The 23687-nt window shown below is 47.0% G+C and overlaps 1 protein-coding gene across 1 annotated transcript in view; it reads left to right on the plus strand.

Moving 5' to 3' along the window:
• FRMPD2 (FERM and PDZ domain containing 2) overlaps positions 1–21359 on the plus strand; it is a 77035-nt gene extending 55676 nt beyond the window's left edge. The window contains exons 22-29 of the mRNA XM_028098892.2: positions 874–978; positions 1930–2023; positions 2887–2972; positions 4797–4944; positions 6632–6846; positions 9262–9360; positions 15972–16315; positions 21311–21359. Of these exons, the coding sequence (XP_027954693.2) occupies positions 874–978; positions 1930–2023; positions 2887–2972; positions 4797–4944; positions 6632–6846; positions 9262–9360; positions 15972–16315; positions 21311–21359 (1140 nt within the window). The remainder of the gene's footprint in view (positions 1–873; positions 979–1929; positions 2024–2886; positions 2973–4796; positions 4945–6631; positions 6847–9261; positions 9361–15971; positions 16316–21310) is intronic.
• The last annotated feature ends 2328 nt before the right edge of the window (positions 21360–23687 follow it).

Here is a 23687-nt window from a genome sequence, read left to right on the forward strand (position 1 = left end):
TACCGATCACTTTGGAAACTCTTCTGTTGGATGGATAATTTTCTAGCTTACTTCAGCCTGTTTATTTTCCTATTGTATTAATGGTATTTTCCAATATGGCAAACCACTAAGCAGAGGGCGCAGATGAGACAAAAGACTGGGAGCACCCGTGGCTCCATCTTCTGGGCACAGTTCATTAAAAGCTTAGGGGCAGGTCTGTCTTATCAATGCTGTCCCCTCAACTTGCACAACGCCTGACATGTAACAGGTCCTCAATTAATGTTGTTGCATGATTGGATGAATGAATAAACAAACCACCCGTGGTTCTTGTCATAGTACTGAGCTAAATTTCTGCCACGTGGTAGATAATTCTTGTCTTCTGTCCTTCCTTCCAGCATTCAACCACTGTTAAGTAGAGCCCCAGTGCAGCTACTCTTGCTAGGGATGATTGAAGTTCCTCCTGAGGTTGTCTTCTAATCAAGAAGCTGCCATGTATCTGGGATCCAACATCACTTAGCTAGTGTCATGTGTGAAGCTACCAGGAAGTGCCTGGATGGCTTTAGTTCTCCACATGATATTTGCATCTTGAGTGGAAGCAGGAGGGAACTTACATTAATTGAGGCCTGCTATGTGCTGTGTATGATTCACAGTCCCGTTGAGAAGGGGAATCTCTCATTCCACTTCTCTGGATTGGGAAACCAAGGCTGGAGAGACCAAGGGACTGGCCCAAGGTAACATAAGGAGGAGCTGATAAAGCTGATAATGATCCCTGTTGAGCCTTAAATTCCTGCCCCTTTTGGTGTGCAATGCTGGTGAGAGGTAAGAGGTGCTATCTGCTTACGTAGGGCAAGTGTTTTCATGCCTTCTTTGTTTTCATTTGTTTTTTGGGGACAGGGTGCTGGTTCTTCTTGTTCTCCACCACCTTCAGAAGTCAATGCCAGTGAAATCTACTTTGTGGAACTGGTTAAAGAAGATGGGACGCTTGGATTCAGCGTGACTGTAAGAATTTTAGGCAAGCTTAGGAAGTACACAGTTGAAAAGATGTACCTGGAGCCTTGGTGGGCATTCCATTCATATGGCAACCTCTGATAATGTGCTCCTTGTGTGCAAGCAGCACATGGGAAGTGGTGAGCCAAGAAAGTCAGTGGGGCCTCTGTGAGAGGTGGGTGGGAGGACTGAAAGGCAAACCGGGAGATGCAGGGCAGATTTGGGATGATCAGGCAGTCCAAGCAGCGTGGGTGGGACTAGGTGATGGGTCCCCACGCTATGGTTATGCCATACAACAAAGAAAGGGCAGCGGAGTGGGACTGTAGGGACCTAAGCCAAAGGGGAGTTAGGTGATCCACGGTCATCCAGAGGAGGGTCACAGTGTAACCTAGTGTTCCCGCTTCCAAGGGCAGAACAGAGTCACCTTGGCCAGACCAGAGTTCAGGAGGGCCACTTTGCATTTGTTTCTGAGCTCTAGCTGCAGACCCTGGAGGAGGGAGGAGAAAACTGTACAAGAATGATACAATCGCACTGATGGAAAAACCCATACATGTGCGCAGCTATGTGCACGAAGAAGTCAGAAGAAAAGATAAAGTTAGATCTTCATCTAGTAAACTGAGGGCTGCTCACAATCTAGCGCTAAGTTAGAGAAAAAAGTCAGTTATAGGGCATTGTGTAGTGAATTCTGGGTTTGGATTTCCGAGCACCTGCTACAGGAGTGGGCTGGGCTGGCCGCAGCACAGCTCCCTCCTGCAGCTGTGTTGTTATACTCCTTATGGGCATCTAACCTTGCGGCACAGTGGACAGTGTAGTCTGAACAAACAAGTGAATATCTAAGATGTTGTCACGTGCAGATGAGGTAACGGGATAGAGTGGCAGCCAGAGGGGTACCGCTTCGGGAGGCTGAGGGGGCCCTGTCCGGAGGGGGCAGATGGGTGGTGAATCTTTCATTGTATTTTCCAGGGTGGCATTAACACAACTGTGCTCTATGGAGGTATCTACGTGAAATCCATCATTCCTGGAGGGCCAGCTGCCAAGGAAGGGCAGATCCTGCGGGGTGAGGGATGGAGTCATGTTGGGAACTGCATTCTGTGGTATGATCCTGGTCTGGGAGCTACAGCCTCCAGGCCTTGCCCCAGTCTCATCCTAGACTTCATGCAAATGATTGCCTCTCCAGGTCTTGGTTTCCTCACCTGGGAAAGGGGCTGATTCAACCTGGCCTACCTCCATGATAAGTTAACAAGGCGATGAAATGTTTGTAGTGGTGCATTGGGAAGTATAAGGTGATTTTAAAATAGGAGACTTTAAATAAGCTTGTTGCTGTTTGACCTTCATGGGAGAAAGTAATTCTTCCCATAGAGGACAGAGTGTGCATTGGTGACCCCCACTTCAGTATCCAAGGAGGACAGTGGCAAGCCTTCTCTCCACCCTTCCTCATGTCCAGTGCTCTGAAGCAAGGGGGTGATTTTTATTGCTCTCCAAAATGGCAGGTTGAGCCAGAAAGGGCACCCAGGATCTTAGCTATCTCTATTTTCCCAAGAATGCTGCTGTCCTTGGCATCAACCAGGTCTTTTTGACCTGTTTTGAAATAAAAGAAGAACATCCTGGAGATATAAATATTACCCCTAAGTGACTTGAAAGTACTTTCAGAAATGGTTTCACAAGAAAACAGGAGAAAGGATACGGTTATACAGAGTTGGCTCAACCCCTCTGTGAGCCAATAATAGAAAGATTTCTGTATCATTGATCTATAAAGGTGTTCAGAGAGGTGGCTGGCAGCCAAGCCCTGTCGGGGCTTCTCACAGCTTGGCTTCCTGACCCTCCTTGAGGCTGCGTGAAGGGTGCTGGGCGGGGGCCTCCAGCAACAGTCATTCCCGCAGCCTCAGGAGCTCGAAGACATGACCTTTGTCCCCCTCCCAGGTGACCGGCTCCTGCAGGTGGATGGAGTGAGTCTGTGCGGCCTCACCCACAAGCAGGCTGTGCAGTGCCTCAAGGGTTCTGGGCAGGTGAGTGCCCCATTAGCAGGGAGTTGTCTTTCTGCCCTCCAGAGCTTTCTTGGACAACATCAGAAGCTGCGGTTGCCTCTGGGTGGGAGGCGGACAGGCAGGAAACAAAATAAGACTTTCTTCTTTGTCTTCTTTCTCTTTCACTTTTCTATGGTGATGTGAAAGCCAGGAGGAAGCAGACAGATTTCCCAAGCAGAATACCTCACCCCCTGCAAAGAACCTTGAAAAGCTGCCTTTCACTGGCCTCGATTCTGGAATCAGACAGCTACACAGGGCTGATGTGGTGGATGACTTCTCCCCATTGGCTCTGGCTCTGGTTGCCCCCTCACACCTTCTGCTCCAGCCCAGACTGGCCAGTGCTTCCATCTGCCCTCTGGCCCTGTCACCAGCTGGCCTTTGCACTTGCTGACACCCTCGCCCCAGTTCATGCTATTCCCATCAACCTGGGTAAATTCAGGCCCCACTGTCCTGGGATTCTGATCACAGGGAAGTAGAAATTCCAGACACCCGGAGCCAAAAGCACTGACCCGTTATGGACTCCTTATTCTCTGCAGTGCCCAAGCAGCATCTGGATGTTACCATGCTGTGTTCAGTCCTCTGCCTGAGGGTGGGAGCCTTTTCGTGCCTCAGTGTCCTAAGCCTCAGAGCTGGCATTGCCCTCTAGGTAACTGGGGAGTTGGCAGAGACGGAAAGGACTCCTGTGGGCCCTTCTGGCAAACTGAGGGAGCACAAGGGCCCCTGTTTGCTTCCTTTCCCGAAGCAGTCTTCCGGTTTGCAGTGAAATTTACTTTTGCTGGCTACCTTGGTTGACCTATCTTAAGAACAGAGTCGTAATTTATTAGCACTCTCTGCTCTTCAGACTTTTGCTAATGAACGTGGTCAGAGAAGGTACTTCTTGCTTGCTGCCGGCGGCAGTGATGACAGGTAGGAATTGTCACTCTGGGATCATGGGCATGGTGCTAAATGACAATGGCAGCAGAAGGATGTTAGCAAGCCCAAGTCCCCTGAATGGAAGCTCGACATTTCTAAAAAGCTTCCAGGTGATGTCTAGCCACTTGTCCCTGAACTATGCTTTGTGTAACAAGAGTATAGAGTGTGTAGGGAAGAAGAATGGAAAATCAAACCAAAAGAAAGGGGGAGGCCAGAATGGCAGAGGTCTGGGATACCCTGCTAGGTGATGGGAAACATTAGAGACTTTTGATCAAGAGTGCTGCATGCTCAGTCTGTGTCTTAGATCAACCCATGGGTAGCCATGGTGGGGAGTGACCTGAGGAGGAGAAGATAGGGTCCAGGAAGCCAAGTTAGCTGGAGTTTGCCACAGACCAGTTGGGCACTGGCAGCAGGAGAAGAAATGGAGGAGGGGGAGCCCTGGGGGAGATGTTTCTGATGGTGAACAGATAAGTCTTAGGAATCAGATGGGCATTTGGGGGGCAGAAGGGGGTAAGCTGGATCCCTGCAGGTGTGGCCCCTAGGAGGTTAGTAGAGGGATGGTTCCATGTTCGGAGAGAGCAGATGCAAGGGGAGGAATGTTTTAGGCAGAACCAGGAGGGGGTAGTAAAGATGAGAGAGAGGAAGAAGATGAATTTGACCTTGAATGCACTGAAATGGAGGTACATGTGTTATCTCCAGAAACATTTGTCCAACAGGCAGTTGAAACTATGGCTCTGGATCCCAACAAGTGGGCTAGATTGGAGATTTTAATTTGAGATTCAAATGAAGCAGCTATTGGAAGTATCAGAAAATTAAGAAGCATTTGCAGGGTGAAGGGAGAGCCTGCTGGTTACCATATGAAGTGCAAATGGAGTTTGTCCAACCATCTTCTAGGTTGCAAGACTGGTCTTAGAGAGAAGAGGCCCCAGGACCGCCCAGCAGTGTCCTTCTGCTAAGGACAGGACGGGAGATGAATGCAGGGCTGTTTCCTTGGCAACAGCCTTGCCTGGCAGGCCCTCGGGCTGTGTCTCAGCGACAGATGGTGAGAGGAGAGAGAATTGAGTGTTACTATTGTCATGTCATCCTGTGCTCCTTTTGAATTCTCAACTCAAAAGGGAAGGTACGAAGGCCTCCTCTGGCTTCACAAAAGATTGTGAGCATGATGCGGCTGGTGTTCGGATGCAGTGGAAGCCAATATAATGGAATATGTTTCTGGAAAAAAAAATGCATTGTTCCAAAATGATTGCCAAGCATAATTCTCCCCTGTGCCTTCTGAGGTTTCTCGATCAGGTGCCTGAATACGTGTGTATAAATCTTTAGGAATGAAATTGGAATGAAAGGGTCAGGCATTTTCTGACCAAATCTCTACCTTCTAGCCAAGACATTCATAGCAAAAGATCTGGGGCGTGCTGAGGCAGGGTGGGAGGGGAAGGTGCTCAGAAATCTAGCCTTGTTATCAGCATCATGTGAAACAGTAAATGTCCATCAGTTTGCAGGGACATCATGGCATATCTTCCAATGGGCTGCCTCTCTGCACTGCCCTGTGATTTTGTTTTTCCTGCTAGGAAAACATGTACTCCTTTAGCATTTCATGATTTGGAGCTTAGCCACTTTTCAATCCGTTTTTAGAGATTTTCCTGAAGGTGTGAGTCAGGTTGGATGCAAGGTAACCGTAGTGAGCAATGGGGTTGGGAGGAAGGGAACACGCATGACTAAGACGAGTCTGTTTCCTCTTTGATTGCTCCTCTGCTCACTCCAGGGAGGCCCTTCGACAGACTCACTATCAAATGAGGTGAGGGGGTCTCATGGCAGTGTGGTGAAATTGGTCATATGATACACTGGCAACTAAAAGCCTCGGGTGCTTTCATTCTTGTCCCAAATTAAGGTTTATGAGTCAGGGCTCTGTTCTATTGATTCATTGCCAACTGAGTCGAAGGCAGACTAGGAGAGACCCAAAGGCCTCTGGCTGTTAGACTAACGAGGTTCCCAGAGCTGTGTCCATCTTTGCTGCCCAGAGGCAGCTGTTTCGTCTTATGGTCCGTCCACATGGCTAAAGAAAACATTTCCATAGAATTTACCAGCATTTTCTCCAGAGTCTAATTATGCAAAATTTTCTTTCAAATATACTAAAGTGATTGAGGTTCTCAAGGAGTAATAGGGATATATATGAAATAAGTTTTATTAAGTGATAGAGGCATATTGTGTATGTCTATAAACTATATCTTTACATATAAACCTTGTGGATTATCTATAATTGTTTTGTCCAGTATGGTAGCTACTAGCCACATGTGGCTGTTGAGTACTTGAAATATAGCCAATCCAAGTTGATAAAATACATATTTGGTTTTTGAAGACTTAGTACATAAGAAGGATGCAAAATATCTCAACACTTTTTTATATTGACTACATGTTGAAATGGTCATATTGTAGATATATTGGGTTACATGCACAGTATGATTAAGTTTATTTTAGCTGTTTCCTGTTACTTTTTAAAATGTAGCTATTTGAGAACTGAAATTACACACGTGGTTCACATTTGCAGCTCACCTTATATTTCCACTAGGCAGCACTGATCTGTAATAAGTATAATGGACTCTCATAAAAATTAGCAAAATGAAATCTTTTCGTGTAAAACAGAAATAATTCATCTACCTGACAGTTTACATTTTAAGGCCAATTTCATGCAGAATCTACTAAGGGATTTATCTTGTCCACATCCCACCATACAGGTCCTAAGTTTGAAGTCACTCTGAAAAAAAATGCCAGTGGTTTGGGATTCAGCTTCGTGCAGATGGAGAAAGAAAGCTGCAGCCATCTAAAGAATGATCTTGTGAGAATTAAGAGACTCTTCCCAGGGCAGCCAGCTGAGGAGAATGGGGCCATTGCAGTGGGTGACATTATCCTGGCCGTGAACGGAAGGCCCACAGAAGGCCTCGTCTTCCAGGTAGGAGACCATGCAACCCTGTGTGCACACTGACACCAGCCATGTTTCTTTCAGGCCCACCCACCATAAGGAATACTCTGGGTTCTTGAAAGTCACACCTGGAACCTGGATCATACAAAGAGAGCAATTGGTGGAACATTTTCACATTTAATTTTCTGTCTCAGTTCTTGCATATCTGACCTTGAATAAGCCTTGCTTCTAATTAGGTTTATAATGAAACCGAAGATAAAACCCTGGCTCTGTGCTGGCTAAAGCTCTCCTAACATTCTAGGAGGTGGGTATGTGGGCTGAAGAGACTGCAGTGGGTCCCTTTCTGCCCTTCTTCCCATTTCTCTATTAAATTTACAGATGTTGACCTGCAGTGTTGCATCAGTTGTCCTGTATATATTAAAAAATGAAATTTAAAAAAAGAGTAAAAAGTGGACACTTTTCCCAGCGCCTGGGTGGCTCATTTGGTTAAGCATCTGACTCTTGATCTCAGCTCAGGTCTTGATCTCAGGGTTGTGAGTTGTTGCCCTGCACTCGGCTCCACACTGGGTGTGGAACCAACTTAAAAAAAACGTGGACACTTCTCAACGCTTATACCATAATCTCATTGGAATACTGTGCATATCAGTCAGGGTCCTGGCTAGAAATTGAGTCATTTGAGGAGAGTTTAATAAAGGTGTGAGCTGGTTGTTGGGAAGCTCAAGAGAGATGTGGAGCCCTGGAGCCGGGAAGAGTGGGCGCAATTATCCATCCACCCCTCCCAAGTCCAAAGACATATGGGAAGGAGCAATTATATGACCCGGGAAACTGAGAGAGCTGGTGAAATGGACCTGATGAAATGAACTGTGACATTTCCTGAGGGACCCGGCCATTCTGCGACAACCCCATGGGGAGGAAAGTGGGGAAAACAAACACCCACCTCTCTCTCCTCCCAGCTCTGATCCCTACCTATGCTTCCATTGGCTGAGTCCAAGAGGAAGCACCTCCCTCTCCTGTCTCTGATCCCACCCATGTTCCCATTAGGGGAGCCCAACAGGAAGCCAGTCTGCGCAGGCCCACCTCCTGAACACAGAGCAAGGTGGGGAGTGGCTCTGGACTGAGTGGTGAGGGCTGGAGATTCCCCAGGACAGCATATGCTGGGGTGGCAATACTTTCATCTATCTAGTTTGTGAGCCAAGAACTGTTTCCTGAGAACCAGTGCTGGGTCAGCAGCTCTTTGAGGAGCTAACGACGCAGAGGCAGGCAGTTCATATGTTCTCAGTGTTTGTAGTGGGGTGGGACAAACAAGGAAACAGAACTGACTGTGGAAAACAAGTGTTACGGGAAACAACAATGCTTGCCCCAGGGAACTGGGGAAAAAGAAAGTGCTTGCCGCAGGGAACTGAGGAAGGAAGCACGTTCCGTGGAAGTCCATTGCTGCTAAAGGGGGGTATTAAGTGGCGTCTGGATCAGCGGTTCTTGAGTTGGAATGATATTGCCTTTCAGGGGATGTTTGGCAAAGTTCATATACATTTATGGTTGTCACAACTAGCAGGTGCCACTGGCATCAAGTGGGCAAAGACCAGAGATGCCGCTCAACATTCTACAATGAACAGGACAGCCCCCACAACAGAGAGTTATCTGGCCTAAAATGTCAGTACTAAGGAGACATTGAGAAATTCTGGCTTAGATAGGAAATAGGAACTCTCAAGGCACCTTGAAGCCCTGGGATCTGAGACAGTGGGTTGGAGGAAGAGGCTCAGCATAGTTGGGGCTCAGGTTGTGGGAGCAGCGGGAGCAGGTGGGAGAGAGAGAGTGGGCTAAGCAAGGCAGTGGCAGGTAAGAACAGATCCTGCATGCTGCCCTGCAGAGCTTGTTGAATGTGAGATGACCTGGTCATATCTGCATTGTGGAAAGAGCGCTCTGGATCACGATGGAGGTGGGGAGGTGGGTGACACTGGAGGAGGAAGGGAGCAGAGGAGGGCACTGCAATGACACAGGTGAGAGGTTCCGAGTGCCCGAGCTGAGCAGTGGAGGAAAGCTCAGGGCCAAACGTCAAGCTGTAGAGACTGGGGTGGTGGAACGTACATGACCGATGGCCCCTGAGATGGGGGGCTGCTGAGAGGAGAGGGAGGTTGAGATGATGAAGACATTCTCTCAGTGAAGAACACATATGTGTATTGGCAAGTGCTGCCATGAAAAGACCCTGGGCAGACCAGGGCCCCTAACAGCCCAGCATGGTGGCATTGCCTTCATGGGGACCCCAGCCTGGTGACTTTGGTGTCTCTCACTTTAGGAAATCAGGCCCATAGCAGTGTTCTCCAGAGTTCTCTGGAGCCGAGAAACAGATCAACGGAACAGTGCCAGAGAGATAGTGGGGAGCACATAGGAGGAGATGCCACAGCCATGCCACGCCCACATCCAACCACAGATTCTGGTTTCTCATAGGAGGTGCTCCATTTACTGCGAGGGGCCTCACAGGAAGTCACGCTTCTACTTTGCCGACCCCCTCCAGGTGCACTGCCTGAGGTAGACCAGGGATGGCAGGTAAGCTGCGGTGCCCTCTGGTGCCTTCAAGCACCCCTTTTCTTTTTTTTTTTTAATTTTTTATTGTTATGTTAATCACCATATATTACATCATTAGTTTTTGATGTAGTGTTCCATGATTCATTGTTTGTGCATAACACCCAGTGCTCCATGCAGAATGTGCCCACTTTAATACCCATCACCAGGCTAACCCATCGCCCCACCCTCCTCCCCTCTAGAAACCTCAGTTTGTTTTTCAGAGTCCATCGTCTCTCATGGTTCGTCTCCCCCTCTGACTTACTCCCCTTCATTCTTCCTCTCCTGTTATCTTCTTTTTTTTCTTTTTTCTTAAAATATGTTGCGTTATTTGTTTCAGAAGTACAGATCTGTGATTTAACAGTCTTACACAATTCACAGCGCTCACCGTAGCACATATCTTCCCCAATGTCTATCACCCAGCCACCCCATCCCTCCCACCCCCCCACCACTCCAGCAACACTCAGTTTGTTTCCTGAGATTAAGAATTCCTCATATCAGTGAGGTCATAGGATACATGTCTTTCTCTGATTGACTTATTTCACTCAGCATCACACCCTCCAGTTCCATCCATGTCGTTGCAAATGGCAAGATCTCATTCCTTTTGATGGCTGCATAATATTCCATTGTGTATATATACCACTTCTTCTTTATCCATTCATCTGTCGATGGACATCTTGGCTCTTTCCACAGTTTGGCTATTGTGGACATTCAAGCACCCCTTTTCTTGTCTGGTGGGTCCTGAGAAACCTAACTTTGTTTTAGGTAGGGTTCAATGCCATCTTCTTCCACCGGGGCAGGGAAATAGCTGGCCTCCAAACCTCAATTAGTCTGTGACAAGTTCATGAGATCCCATGTCTGTCGTCTCCTTGCCCTCCCTACTCTGCCTCTACAATGTTTGAATCTTCCTGTAGATAGTTATATGTTTAGATCTCGTCGGTGAAACTTCTAGACTCAGGCCTTCTGGTGGCCCAAGCATCAGAGAGGGGAAGTCAGGAGCAAGAATAATAATACAAAATCAGACTGAGGAAAGGTAAGAATTTCCATTCTGAGGAATGAAATGGAGAACAGGGTATGTATCCACTTTCCTAAAGTATGAATTAGACATGTATGGTTTAGTCCAAAGGAGAGGCAATGAGATCGGGAAAATTAAAAATTTTTGCCTTGATAATTATATTAGTGTGTCCAGTGAGATAGAATCAATAGGGTGTGTATGTGTAGGGGTATGTAGTTGGGAGGGGAGGTTAGGATATGGGCTCACATGATTGTGGGGGCTGGCCAGTCTAAATTCTGCAGAGTAGGCTGGCAGGCTGGAAACGTAGGGAGGGGTCCATGGTGCAGCTTGTGTCCCAAGGCAGACTGGAGGCAGAATTCCTTCTTCCTTGGGGATCTCAGTCTTTTTCTCCTAAGGCACTCAACTGATTGAATGTGGCCCACCCACATCACGGAGGGTCATCTGCTTTACTCAAAGTCTGCTGATTTCAGTGCAAATCTCATCTGAAAAATGCCTTCACAGAAACATCTAGACTAGTGTTTGACCACACATCTGGGTACTGTGGCCTAGCCAAGTTGACAGATAAAATTAATTGTCATAATGCCACTGGTTGGGTCCCGGGACACAGACGCTGTAGCAGAGATTTGAGTGCCAGAGATTTATGGGGCCTGCTCTTGGGAACAACCCCTATGAGGGTGAGGGAGGCAGGGCTGGGTGGAAGGAGAAGTTAACGTGGTGCAGCTGCAGCAGGGGCCTCTGCTTATGCCACAAAGAGCTTTGGAGCTGGGATGGCAAGAGAGCCTGTGCCTTTGCACTTACTATCAACCAGCACTGTGTTGTGGGCTGTGCCAAGAAAGGGGGCCGGGCTTTGCCTGAGACAGCTCCCTTGAGCTGAGCTGAGCAGGATTCTTGGGGAAGGGCTAGCTGTGAGCTGTCATCCCCCGGCAGCTGGGGGATGGGCCTTCATCCTGGGGAAGCATCTGTGTGGGCATCCTGTAGTCACCTGCACCTGCTCTGCCATGCACCAGCTGTGTGGACCTTGGGCAATTGCCTGACTTCTCTAGGCCTTGTGATTTCTCATTTATAAGATGTGGATAGAGTTGATCGCTCATCCCTGAGGTGACAATCACTAGAGACATCACAGAAGATTTTGTGATCCAGATCCTTCTGATTCTTGGACTCCAAGAGGTCATTTGATACAGACTTTGTGAGAAAATTGCCAGGGAAAGGAAATCAGAAAGCTGCCAGTTTGGAAAAGAAGGTAGACATGGCAGTTGTGTTGGGCAACTGACTGGGATGTGAGAAGGTCAAGCTTCACATGCATAGAGATCAGGCCGTGGGGCTTGTGCCCTGTGCTTTTGTTGAGATATCTAGGAAATGCCAGGAAAAAGTGGTCCTTCTGTTCTGGAGAATGGCTCTACCTAGGAGGGCCCAGAAAAGTCCAGTGGAAGGGCTTGGAATGAGGCATGGTGGGCATGCTTTCTCTCTGTTTATACTTGAGGGCCAAGTGGAAGAGAAATTTTCATTCATTCATGTGGCTTCAGAGGTCAGATAGAAGACCAAGGAAGGGAGCCTTTAATTCCTAACTAGAATAAAGTAGTCATGGAAAGGAGGCAGCCGTACAAACATCTGGAGTAAGAAGATCATTCCAGGCAGAAGCGATAGCAAGTGTGAAGGCTCTGAGACAGGAATGAACCCGGATGTTCGAGGGACAAGAATATAACAGGTGTGGAAGGGGAGAAGCTGTAGAGGGAGGCAGGGGCCACATCATGTAGCACCTTGTAGATGTTGGCAATGTGCTGATTCCATCTTGGTGGCAATGGGAAGCCACTGGGCTGGAAGTGATGGGAGAGTGAAGGGTTAGGCAGGAGTGTACCCTCATCTGGTCTATACTTTAGAAAGACCACTGAGCTGGAGATGGACTGGAGCAGATAAGCCAGCAGTCATTCAAAGAAGCCATTGTGGCTTGGACTCAGGTTGTAGCCGAATAGTTGGTAAGAAGTAGTCAGATGTAGGAGGTAGAGCCCAAAGGATTAGTTTTGGCTTAGATATGGTCACATGGAAAGAGAGCAAAGTTTGGCTTGAACAACTGGTTGAATGGTGATACTACTTGCCAAGGTAGGGAGTGCTTGGAGAGTGCAGTTTAAAGTACGTGTAAGAGAAGCAATAGTTTTTGGCAGTAAGCAAAACTGAAATGTCTATGGAATAGCCAGTGGAGATGTCAATTAGGCAGGTGTTTGTGGAGAGTTGGCATGATATCAGGGCTGGAAAAGGTGGATTTGGGAACTGTCAGCAAATAACATTATTTAAAGCTATGAAATGGATGAGATCACCTTGGGAAAGAGTGCAGGGAAGTAAGCCATGGGACCCCCCAACATTGAAAGGTCCGGTTCAAAGAAATGACACAGCAGTAGGGGCCTGGGAGATGGTGGGAAAACAAGGGAGGGCTGAGTTCAGAGTGAACACATTCAAGTAGAGTAAGTGAGTAAAGGATGCTCTCAAGAAGGAGGAAGAAACCAACTATGTTGCATGCTACTGAGAGGTAGAATGAGCCGAGGAGAGAGAATTGTCCTTGGCTTAGAAAGATGTAGGTCACTGGAGACCCTGAGCAGAACTCCTTCAGTTGAATGATGGAGACAGAAGCCTGGGTGGAGTGTGTGCAGGGAGAAGCGGGGAGACAAAACAGAAATAATGAGGATAAGCATGCATTTGAGGAGCTGAGAAAGGAGTGGCTGGTCTTTGGAGGAGGTTGGGAGAGGGATGCGGGCTTGTTGGTAGACTTTGCTGTGAGGAGGTGAAGGATTCTCATCTGAATGTGCCCATTTTCACTGTGAAGTAAGAGGCAAGGTCAGGGGAGTGGCTGAGGAGAGAGATGAGAAATAATGGAGAGGGTAGAAAGAATGGGAAACTGACTTCACTAAGAAAGTAAAGAAAGATTATCTGGAAGTCTTGAATGCCTGTTTGACACCTGTGCCCATACACGTGGCATTAGTGTCTAGAAGCAGCTACAGAGTCCACATAGGGTGTCCCTAGGGTTTGGAGTTCACATACGGCCCCTGCGTGTCACACAGAACGGAGGCAAATAGAGGCACATAATGCAGAATGGGAGCTCGGAGTCTTCTTTATTTTTAAGTGTGTGTTTGTGGGGCAGAAGCATGGACTCTTAGCAGAGGAAGAGGGTGGGGGTGGGGGATGGGGTGGTGACAAGGTACCATTGACTGGAAGCCTTGAAGAGGGTGAAGGATCGCTGTAGAGTGAGCACTGGGGGTGATGAGGTGGAGGGAGGGGAATGGTTGAACATGAGATTGTGGAGGTCTCCCTAGGGGAAGTACAAGAGAAAATATAACTGCTCTTACTATTTATTTTTTATCTCATCCACTTCAAATTATAATGTTTGGTATGTCCTTTATAATTTGCATTGTATATCAGCAGAGTCATAAGAGTTTATGACTTATAATTAAATAAAAGTGCATATTTGCGGGGACACCTGGGTGGCTCAGTCGGCTGAGTGCCTGCCTTTGGCTCGGGTCATAATCCCAGAGTCCTGGGATCGAGCCCCATGTCAGGCTCCTTGGTCAGCAGTGAGTCTGTTTCTCCTTCTCCCTCTGCCCCTCCACCTGCTCACTCTCTCTTAAAAAAAATGCATATTTGGAAGCATATCCCCCCTCATTTTGAGGAATGGGCAATCAGCAAGGTGAGGAGCCTGCCGGGGTGAGTGGCCGAGTAGCAATTTCTTTTCTGCTTTGGTGAGGATAGGGATGGGGGGCCAGCCCTGTCTAGCTCTCAAGTCCATGTGTTCCTACAACGTCAGGCATGTAGGTCATGGGATGGAAGTGCTAAAAGATAATTTTCGGGAAAAAGTAAACTCATGACTCTCACATAGATGTAAAAATGAATATATGTTAAAGATTTTATCTAACCCATTCAATAAGGGAACTGGACAGATGTTAAAATTGGTTCAAAAGAGATTTCAAAGAGCAACATATTTGTTTATAGAGATTTATGAAATAGCTCAAAACAAAGAATACATAGAATCAGATAACCCGGAAGGTTGTGCTGTAAACAAAGCATAGTTTCTACTGAAGTATAGATTTTTTTTTTCCTACAGAAAGGTTGTTCCTACAGCGTTAGTGTGCCACATTGTGTCATCAAAATTAGAACCTACTAGGCCCAACAGGGATATAAGCAGTTGTGGTGAATCAAGTAATATTTGGATAAGTGAGGAGGAGACCCAGGGCAGGGAATCCGGATGGGAAGGGGGCTGGGGCTGTGAGAATGAGCCATCATGAATGAGGACAGATGAAGACAAGAATTTACAAAACTCATTTCTTACTGGAAAGTGAGACAAAGCATCATTGTTACTTTTGTTTCCATATTTTTTAAGTTTCTTTTTAAATTTTTATTTATTTATTATTTTTTTTAACTTAAATTGTCGGTAGTTAACATACAGTGCAATATTGGTTTCAGGAGTAGAATTCAGTGATTCATCACTTACATACAACACCCAGTGCTCATCACAGCAAGGGCCCTCCTTAATACCCATCACCCATCTAGCCCATCCCCCAGCCACCTCCCTCCACCAATCCTCAGTTTGTTCTCTGTCATTAAAAATCTCTTATGACTTATTCCCTCTTTTCTTTTTTCCTTTCCCCCCTTCCCATATGTTCATCTGTGTTCTTCCTTAAATTCCACATGAGTGAAATCACGTGGTATTTGTCTTTCTCCCAATGACTTATTTCACTCAGCATAATATACGCTAGCTCCATCCATGGCATTGCAAATGGCAAGAGTCCATTCTTTTTGTTGGCTGAATAATATTCCATTATTTATATATACCACATCATTATCCATTCGTCAGTTGATGGACATTTGAGCTCTCTACATAATTTGACTATTGTTGATAATGCTGCTATTAACATCGGGGTGCATGTATCCCTTCGGACTAGTAGTTTTGTATCCTTTGGGTAAATACCTAGCAGTGCCATTGCTGAGTTGTAGGGTAGCTCTGTTTTTAACATTTTGAGGACCTTCCATACTCTTCTCCACAGTGGCTGCACCAGATTGCATTTCCACCAATAGTGCAAAAGGGTTTCCCTTTCTCCACATCCTTGCCAACACCTGTTGTTTCTTGTGTTGTTAATTTTAGCCAGCCTGACAGGTGTGAGGTGGTATCTCCTTGTGGTTTTGATTTGTAGTTCCCTGATGATGAGTGATGTGGAGCATCTTTTCACGTGTCTGTTAGCCATCTGGATGTCTTTTTTTGGAAAAGTGTCTATTCTTGTCTTCAGCCCATTTCTTGACTGGATTATTTGTTTTTTGGCTGTTGAGTTTGATTTTTTTAAGTTTTTAAAAATATTAAAAAATAATGCTTACATTATTTTTCCAATGCCCCAAGCTAAGGGGTTCAGAGATGGTTACTCGTGTCACCTAGGGCCCAGTGGGAGCTGGGGTCCTGACAAAGGGAGACTGACCCAAGAGCCCATCTCTTAACTGCTTTGGCTCACAATCACATGAAAAAAATGATTTTTTTTAAAGAAGCACATTTTAGATTTTGCTTAGTGTGCACCATGGATCTAATAACCCTGAGCATTTCTTTTAATAGACACCCGTGCTTTCATCAGACAAAGAGTTCACCAGGGCAACTTGCACAGACTCAGAGCAGAGCGCCAGTCTGGATCTAGAGGATAGCCGGAGGGACAGTGCCTCCGCAGACGGAGGGGAAAGCCTGGGTCTCAGGCCAGAATCTTTCCAAAAAGCCACCAGGGAGGCACAATGGGACCAAGACCTAGAGAGACCCTGGGCCACTTCCTTGATGCATCCTCAGGATTCCCACCCTCATTTGTGCAGACTTCAGCAAGAAATGGATGCATCAACATTGGCCACCTCTTTGGAAAAGGATATGAGGCAAAACTGCTATTCAGTTTGTGATATCGGGAGACTTGAAAGGTAAGAATCACCACTTTGCAGATACTTGGTATGTATTTCATTGCTAGAAATTACAGTCAAGCAGTTCATAACTGTGTTCAGGTGCTTACTGGGTCCAGCACTATTCTAGGCATTCGACAGTGGTGTGTGTGTGGGGGCGGGTGTGGCAGAAGAAACAAGCATAGGGTCTGGAGCTGCTGCAACCACAGTTCATGAGCTTTTGGGAAAGCTAACCCCACCCAGTGGTCCTCCTGTACCCTTGGTGCCTACAGATGGCAGGCCTCAGGTGTTTCTCCCAGCATACGAACCTTTATGCTACATCCTGCATGGCTTTTTTTTTTTTTTTTAAGATTTGTTTGACAGAGAGAGAGAGAGAGAGAGCTGGGGAGGGAGGGGCAGAGGAAGAGGGAGAGAGAGAATCCTCAAGCAGACTCCCGCTGAGCACAGAGCCCCACACGGGGCTCAATCCCATGATCTTGAGATCATGACCTGAGCCCAAATCAAGAGTTGGAAGCTTAATCGACCTAGCCACCCAGGTGCCTTCCCGCCCCCCCCCCCCCCCCGGGGGCCTTTTAAAGTATTGTGGTAAGAAAGAAGTTCCCTTGTATGTATCACCATTTTTATTGCTAATATAATACTTGACAATTGACGCCAGCTTAAAAAAAAATCTATGTCTTTAAAAACCAGACTGAAACGTTCATTTTAATAGCCATTTTTAACTTAGCCATCATTTTGTTCTCATCCCCCACAAGTATTTCCAGTCTTCCAACCTATTCTGATGGGAAACATTCTCTTTGATTCAGTTTGACAGTACTCATTGCATAGACTCAGGGTGCATGGGAACCTGTTAAGAACAGAGAAAAGGGTGCAAATACTGAGAAAGTGTGAGGTACTGCTTTGAGACATGTGCTAGCTAGATTCACCGGCACAAAGCAGGCAAATAATGAGGAACGACGGTTTGTGTGTGACACTGGATAAACTCACTGCTGTGAAATGACTCTTCTTTGTTGCTCATCCTAGAAGGCTGAGCAGGGCAGATCTATAGGGCCTGGTAGGGGACATGAAGTATGAAGCAGCTGTGTAATGCAATTAGGCAAGGTGAGATCTGTGACTAACAGGAGCCAGGTGTACATTCCCTAAAAGCATTCAGGGGGCGCCTGGGGGGCTCAGTTGGTTAAGCATCTGACTATTGATTTTGGCTCAGATCATGATGTTAGGGTCGTGAGCCCCATGTCTGGCTCTGTGTTCAGCGGAGAGTCTGCTTGAGATCGTCTCTCCCTCTACCTCTGCCCCTCCCCCTGCTCTCTCTCTCTCTCAAAATAAATAAATAAATAAATGAAAGCATTCAGATACAATCTTTATAAGAATACCATTCCAGCCAAACAAAAACTAACTAGTGTACAAAGTAGAACAGAATGGGTAAGCACATTCGTCAGTGGTATTCATTTTCATTGTCTGAAAATGCATAAATAAAAGTGTATTTATAGTTTCTTACAATTGCATTCTAGGCAGTAATTGATATACTTGGTCACGTGATAAAGGAAAGCACCTCCAGAGCTTAATACAAGGACAACTCTTAGTGTGATCTTATAGGAAATATAAAAGGAACTGTACTTCCTTATAGATTTTCCAAAGGTTTTTGGATTTTTAAAGGTTTTACTGCCAGATAGTTCAGGATGATGGACAGAAATCCTGAGGGTTGGATTATTGGATTATAAAGTGACTCTGGATTTAGCTTCAAGCCTGCAGTTTGACTTGCCATGTGCCTTTAATCTAATATAGTTATCAGTTATTAACAATAGTTCTTTTTTTTTTTTACTAATTATTAGTTTAGTTGCTGTTTTATTCATGGAGTCACAGAATCTCAAGGTTGTTCAATATAAAAATGATCTAATTCAATCTCATACCCCATGCTGAAATCTGTTCTATAACATCCCCAGAGTACGGGGCCTGCTTTTGACTGAATACCTCCAGGGATGCAAAACTTGCTACCTCTTAAAGTGGCCCATTTTATCACCATGTAGTTGTTGATCAGAAAGTGTTTTCTTATATTAAGGTGAAATCTGTTTTAACGCCTATTTCTTCCTATCTTTTTGTCGTTATTTTTGCAAGAAACACCACATTATTTTATTTTTCTGAATCAAATTAAATTTGGCTTAGTGTTCCTACTTGAAAGGGTATACCTGATGTCCCAAATATGCCATTTTTGGAGGGGGTTGCCTCTTCTAGAGTTACATGAGAATCCTGAGGGCTTTCCAGAACATTCCAGTGGAGCTTCTGATAATCAGTTGGTCATGGTTGCTGCCCCATGCTTGTTACCCAGGCCAGTGTGGTCCATGGAGCCATAGGCGGGCAGCCTTACTATTTCTCTGTCCTGGCTCCATGGCCAACACCTCCCCCTTGTGCTTGGCCTCCCTGTGGTGGTCCTGGTAATGACAGTGCTCTGCCTCCTCACATTCCCTGCCTTCATTTTTGCTATGTTTTCTTCCCCCCACTCAGGAACCCTTCTTTCTCTCTGAAGGAAGGACTCAAACCATATTAGCTTCTCCTCTAACGAGACATTAGCTTGTTCTGCTGCATACATAGTGACTGTCCCCTATAGGAAGAAAAGCATGGCACGTGCCCAACAGTTCCCGAACACTTTCCCCCAGCTCCTCGTGGGATTGTGGCTCTTTGCAGACTCCTCCTAGAAGTAGCTGCGCCTCAGTTGTGGGGTGGCTGTCCCAGGCAACTACCTCTTTGTTTCTGGCATCTGTGAGTCAAGCTCTCTTTCTGCAGTTTGGAACCAAAAGAGCACGGACTTCTTGAGCATATAGCCTTGGTTTCAGCTTTACCATGTACTAAGTGTGCCTGGAGTGTTGACTCCTCTGAGCTCGAGGCTTCTCAAATGTCAACAAAGAGCAGACACTGTGCAGGTCAAAAGAAAGCACACCTGCTGAGTCCTCGCATGATCCCTGGTGCGCCATGGGAACTTAACACAAGTCACTTTCTTTCGCTTTCTTGCCCGCTAAAGGACAGGTCCCTTCAACTAAAATACCCAGCAGATTGCCAGAATTTGCCAGCTGCCAGGTGGCTACTTCCTAAAGCCAGGTAGCTGCCAGCACCCCAGCAAACCCAGAGTGTTCATGGAGAAGATGACATTTTACTTTTCCTTCCTTGTTTTTCTCTTTTACAAAGGTACATCTGGAGACTCCGCTCTGTCACGGGAGATGCTTATAAAGCAGGCTCATAAAGCAGTACCGTACATTTTCATAGAGGAGGGTTAGAATTGCGTGCCTGCCAGATTGGAGGCTTAGCACTTGGCTGGTGTCGCATCTTAGGCAAGGTTCGTTTCTAAAGTTAGGGCCTAAAGCGAAAATCCCATCAAGTCACGTTACCCTTGAACATCACTTTGGAAGGCATGATGTTCTTTGCTCCCCTGGTGTGGGAGCAGATAGCTTTTTCTTTGGTTGAGCCTCGGGGGGAGGGCCTTGCTGTCTGCCAAATGCTTATCTTTATGTGCTGGACTCATAGGAATGAATGGGGATGGCAGATTCAAGGCCTCCATGTGTGTTCATTCCTGGGCTTATGCTCATGGAGTGGAAAGCTGGTTATAGCAGGATGGTATAAGCTTATTTCTCTCTCTTTCTTGCCTAGCACATATAGTTAAATTCAGATAATTAAAATGCAGGCAGTGTCAGCAATTATCATTTAGTGAAAGTGATGTTGTAAGTCTTCATGGTCATCAAGAATACAAAATGAAGCCAGAGTCCTTGAGACGAACCTAAAGTTACTGTATACCTTCTGGGGCGGACGCTGTTCCTGGAATAGCAAAGGGTGAGTAGGAGGCTACAGGTCTAACCCAACAGCGGCTGCCATGCCTGCTGTGACATCAGCATGGCTGGCCGAGGCCAGAAGCTGCCCGATGAGTGGGCTGTTGTTCAGAGAGGAGGGCACAGGGAACCCCTGTGAGATTGGAGCGTGGCTGGGGGAAGCGAGTGAGGCAGGTGCCTGGCCAAGAATGGCGGAAGTCTGAGAGCAGAGCTAGGGCAGGACTGGAGCCTGGGCTGCTTCAGTTGGCTTCTCTCTGTACACTTACAGGCTCCCAAGCCCCAGATGTGCCCCAGCCCCCTCCCCAACCACACATGGCCAGGCACATCACTCCAGTAACTCCTAAACACTGATCTTCAGCTCAGGATTGTCATGCGAGCTTCAAACTCAGCAGTCCACTGGACTTGCCTCCTTGATGTCTTAGACACACTGCAAGCTCACCCTTGGGGCCACCAAACCCCCTCGGACACTCTGACACCTCGCCTCGTGCAGGGAGCTTATTAGAGAGGTTGGAGGAGGATGGTGGCGGGAGGTCAGGTGTGAACAGTCAGGCACTGCGGTGCCCAGGGCATGTGCTTCTCCTCTACCTGTGGGGGGGGGGCGGTAGCGGGCTGCTGCTGGGGGCAGGGGTGGGATGGGGTGGGGCACAGCGTGGGCCTGGGCAAGAGGCTGGATTTCCTGTTCTTTGACAAAACTTCCACAGTATTCCCTTCCATTTTTATAAGAAAATGCATTTTCTACGCAATTTGGTCAAGTGCTTTAAGGTTTTAAACTGATTTTCCCTCAAAGTGCTTGGCGATTTTAAAATATTACTTTCTTAAAGTGAGTGTTCCTCTTCAGTCCCAGTAGCACACAGTCTCCTTTTTTATGCACGTGAGTGCGCATCTGTTTACACGCAACACACACTTACGTATACCCTGTAGGTCTCATGAGCAGAAATAACGTCTTTTTGATAGTGAGACTCAGGTGGGGACAGACACTCCAGTTCCACTGGGGAGGAGGACCGACCCTCTGGGCGCCTGGGGCTTGGAGCTCTTGAGAGGCACCAGAGCTGAGTTTAAAAGGGGCATTTCGGGAAAGGGAAGAGAGGGGAGGGCAGGCGGCACGTCATAAAGCCAGGCTGTTGCTTCGGGTGTGGGGAAGGAGGCTGATAAATGGGGATTTGTGCATTTGATGAAAAGCTAAACCTGCATGCATTTCTTTTAGATTTTCCTCCTCATCTTCTCTAACCGGACTTTCGACAGATATTTTCTGAGCCCGTTCTCTGCATGCTTGAAGCGCTGTACAAAGTGCTCTACCATCTGTCTGCACTGCTTTTTCTGATCAGAAAGCATGTGGGGTGACCTTTGGGCAGCCCCCGAAAAGCGTGTTCTTCCACTGTTGTCTCTGCATCTTCACCACCGGACAGTGCACCTCACTCACCAGTCTGCTGCCTCCTGTGTCACACAGGGACTAAATGTCACTCCAGCTGGCTGCCTTTACAAGTAGGATCTTTCTCAGCACTCCAAAAAGGACTTGATACTTGCACAAAGTGCTTTGAAGGTCACCTGCTTGAGTTGCTTCCAGCCTCCTGCTTTGGCCCTTTCCCTCTAACCCCTCTGTAGAAATCACAATCCTAAATCCTCTCGATGATAGCCCCTCCCATTTACTGAGGGCTCACCCTGTGCCAGGAGCCATGGACGGAAGCATCAGAATTACATAATCTAAGCATCCCAGCAATCTTATAAATTTCTCAACCTTCCCATTTTTCAAATGAGAAAACTGAGGTCCTAGAGAAGTTAATAAGCTTGCCTGAGGTCTCCCTGACTCCCCATATGAAGAGTCAGTCCTAGAACAGAGTCATAGCTCTGTTTTCAATACCATGTCCTCTGGCAAGTCCTCCGTGGCCTCCTGACTCAGTCAGGAGCTCCCCCTGCTCCCATAATGCTCTGTGCTGCCTCTACCATAGCACCCTCTCCCTGGATTGTAACATTTGCTCTTCCCATTAAATCGGGATCCTTAAGGATGGGAGCCTCGCCTTATTCACTGTTTAGAACAGTCTCTGGCGGGAGCTGTTTGGACCCTGGCTGGCTCTCCTGTGCTGTGTCATGATGAACATCCTGAAAGAAAGAAAGGCGGGGAGAGGAATTTCTTATCAATGCTGGAAGATGCATGGGTTTTTGTTTTCTAGTCCTGAATTGGACACAGATGATGAGGAAGGAGACACAGGTCATGTACTTGAAGCCCCTTCTCCCACTGTGGAAAATGAAGCATATCTTACCATCAGCTCTACATGGAAAAGCCAGCTACTCTGTGAAGAATGTTTGGAGGCAGATTCGGGGACCATTCCCTTACCTCACTTCTGTTCTTGGCGTGCTCTCTCAGAGTCTTTGTCTGCAGAAGAGGCGTGTGATAGTGAGAGTGAATGGGAAGACCTAGAGGAGGCTGTGGACCCGGATGATGGCACCCTCAGGTGGGTATCACTCTGGGTAGACTGAGGCTGGGCTGAGTTCTTCTAGTGGGGCTCAGTGTTTCAGTCCACTTTGGCTGGGTGATGGCCCATGGGCGCCACCTCTTCCCCCTTATGTCCTCTCAGTGGGTCACACCTCATCATGGCACTTACCATAGCCTGTGTTCCATGACAACAACCCTATAAGATAGGGTTATTGTCATTCCCATTTTACAGATGACACATTTGGGTCTTTCCCTGGGTCACGCAGTGGGTAAGTGACAGAGTCAGAATTCATCCCCGGCTCTCCCACTCCTCAGACCACACGTTCGGCGCTCTCCTCTGCTGCCACCAGCACGTGGCTGGGTGTACCGTCTCTCTTGGTGGGCTGCTTGTGAAGTGCTGACTCCTATTTTGTGTGCTCATGCCTGCCCTTGGGCTCAGTGTATTTCAGAGAAGAGCCTTGGTGTCATGTAATGTGGCCCTTCTCAACAGCCACTGTGTCTCAACACAGTGAGCTTTTTCTTGGTCAAGAAAGTCAATCTGTTAACAGAAGATGCCACCAGAAGTCAGGGCTGGGGTCAGATGGCACCTATGAAGGCAAGGGAAGAGTAAGTATAACAAAAACTGTCAGACTGGGAGCAGAGCGGATTAAACTCTTGACAGGTTGGTAAACCACGCAACATTCTGTTAAAGTGCCTATAGCATATGTTGTTCCAGTATTTTTAAAATGCTAAATGTTCAAGAAACATTCACATAAACACATTTTCAAGGCACATTGAAACTTACTGAGGCCTTGGCTCGTGAAGATTTGGGTGTGACTGAAACAGTCTTGTTCACTTCCATCCCACTGTGTCCTAGCTACATTTACACCACCAATGATTGACCTGGATTCTTAGAGGACAGTGGCAGGCAAGCTGGGAAGGTGGGTGGATATTTGAAACTCAAATATGACAAAAGGACCGGTTCTGATCTGAAAGAGGAAGCAACAGGTTAATAGAGGGGAGGGCATGGAGGCTTTGAAGACCATGCCCGCCGTTCATGGGGCAGTTGGACACTGACGGCTTTGGGAATGATACATGATGGATTCACAGAAGTGTGGTATAGGCAGAGAGTGGCTTCTATGTGGAGGGCAATCTTTCTAGAGTGGGCTCC

The sequence above is a fragment of the Eumetopias jubatus genome, unplaced genomic scaffold (genome assembly GCF_037043125.1).
Source record: "Eumetopias jubatus isolate StellerSeaLion01/CBP00866 unplaced genomic scaffold, mEumJub1_p1.0 scaffold_17, whole genome shotgun sequence".
In the NCBI taxonomy this organism is placed as follows: domain Eukaryota; kingdom Metazoa; phylum Chordata; class Mammalia; order Carnivora; family Otariidae; genus Eumetopias; species Eumetopias jubatus.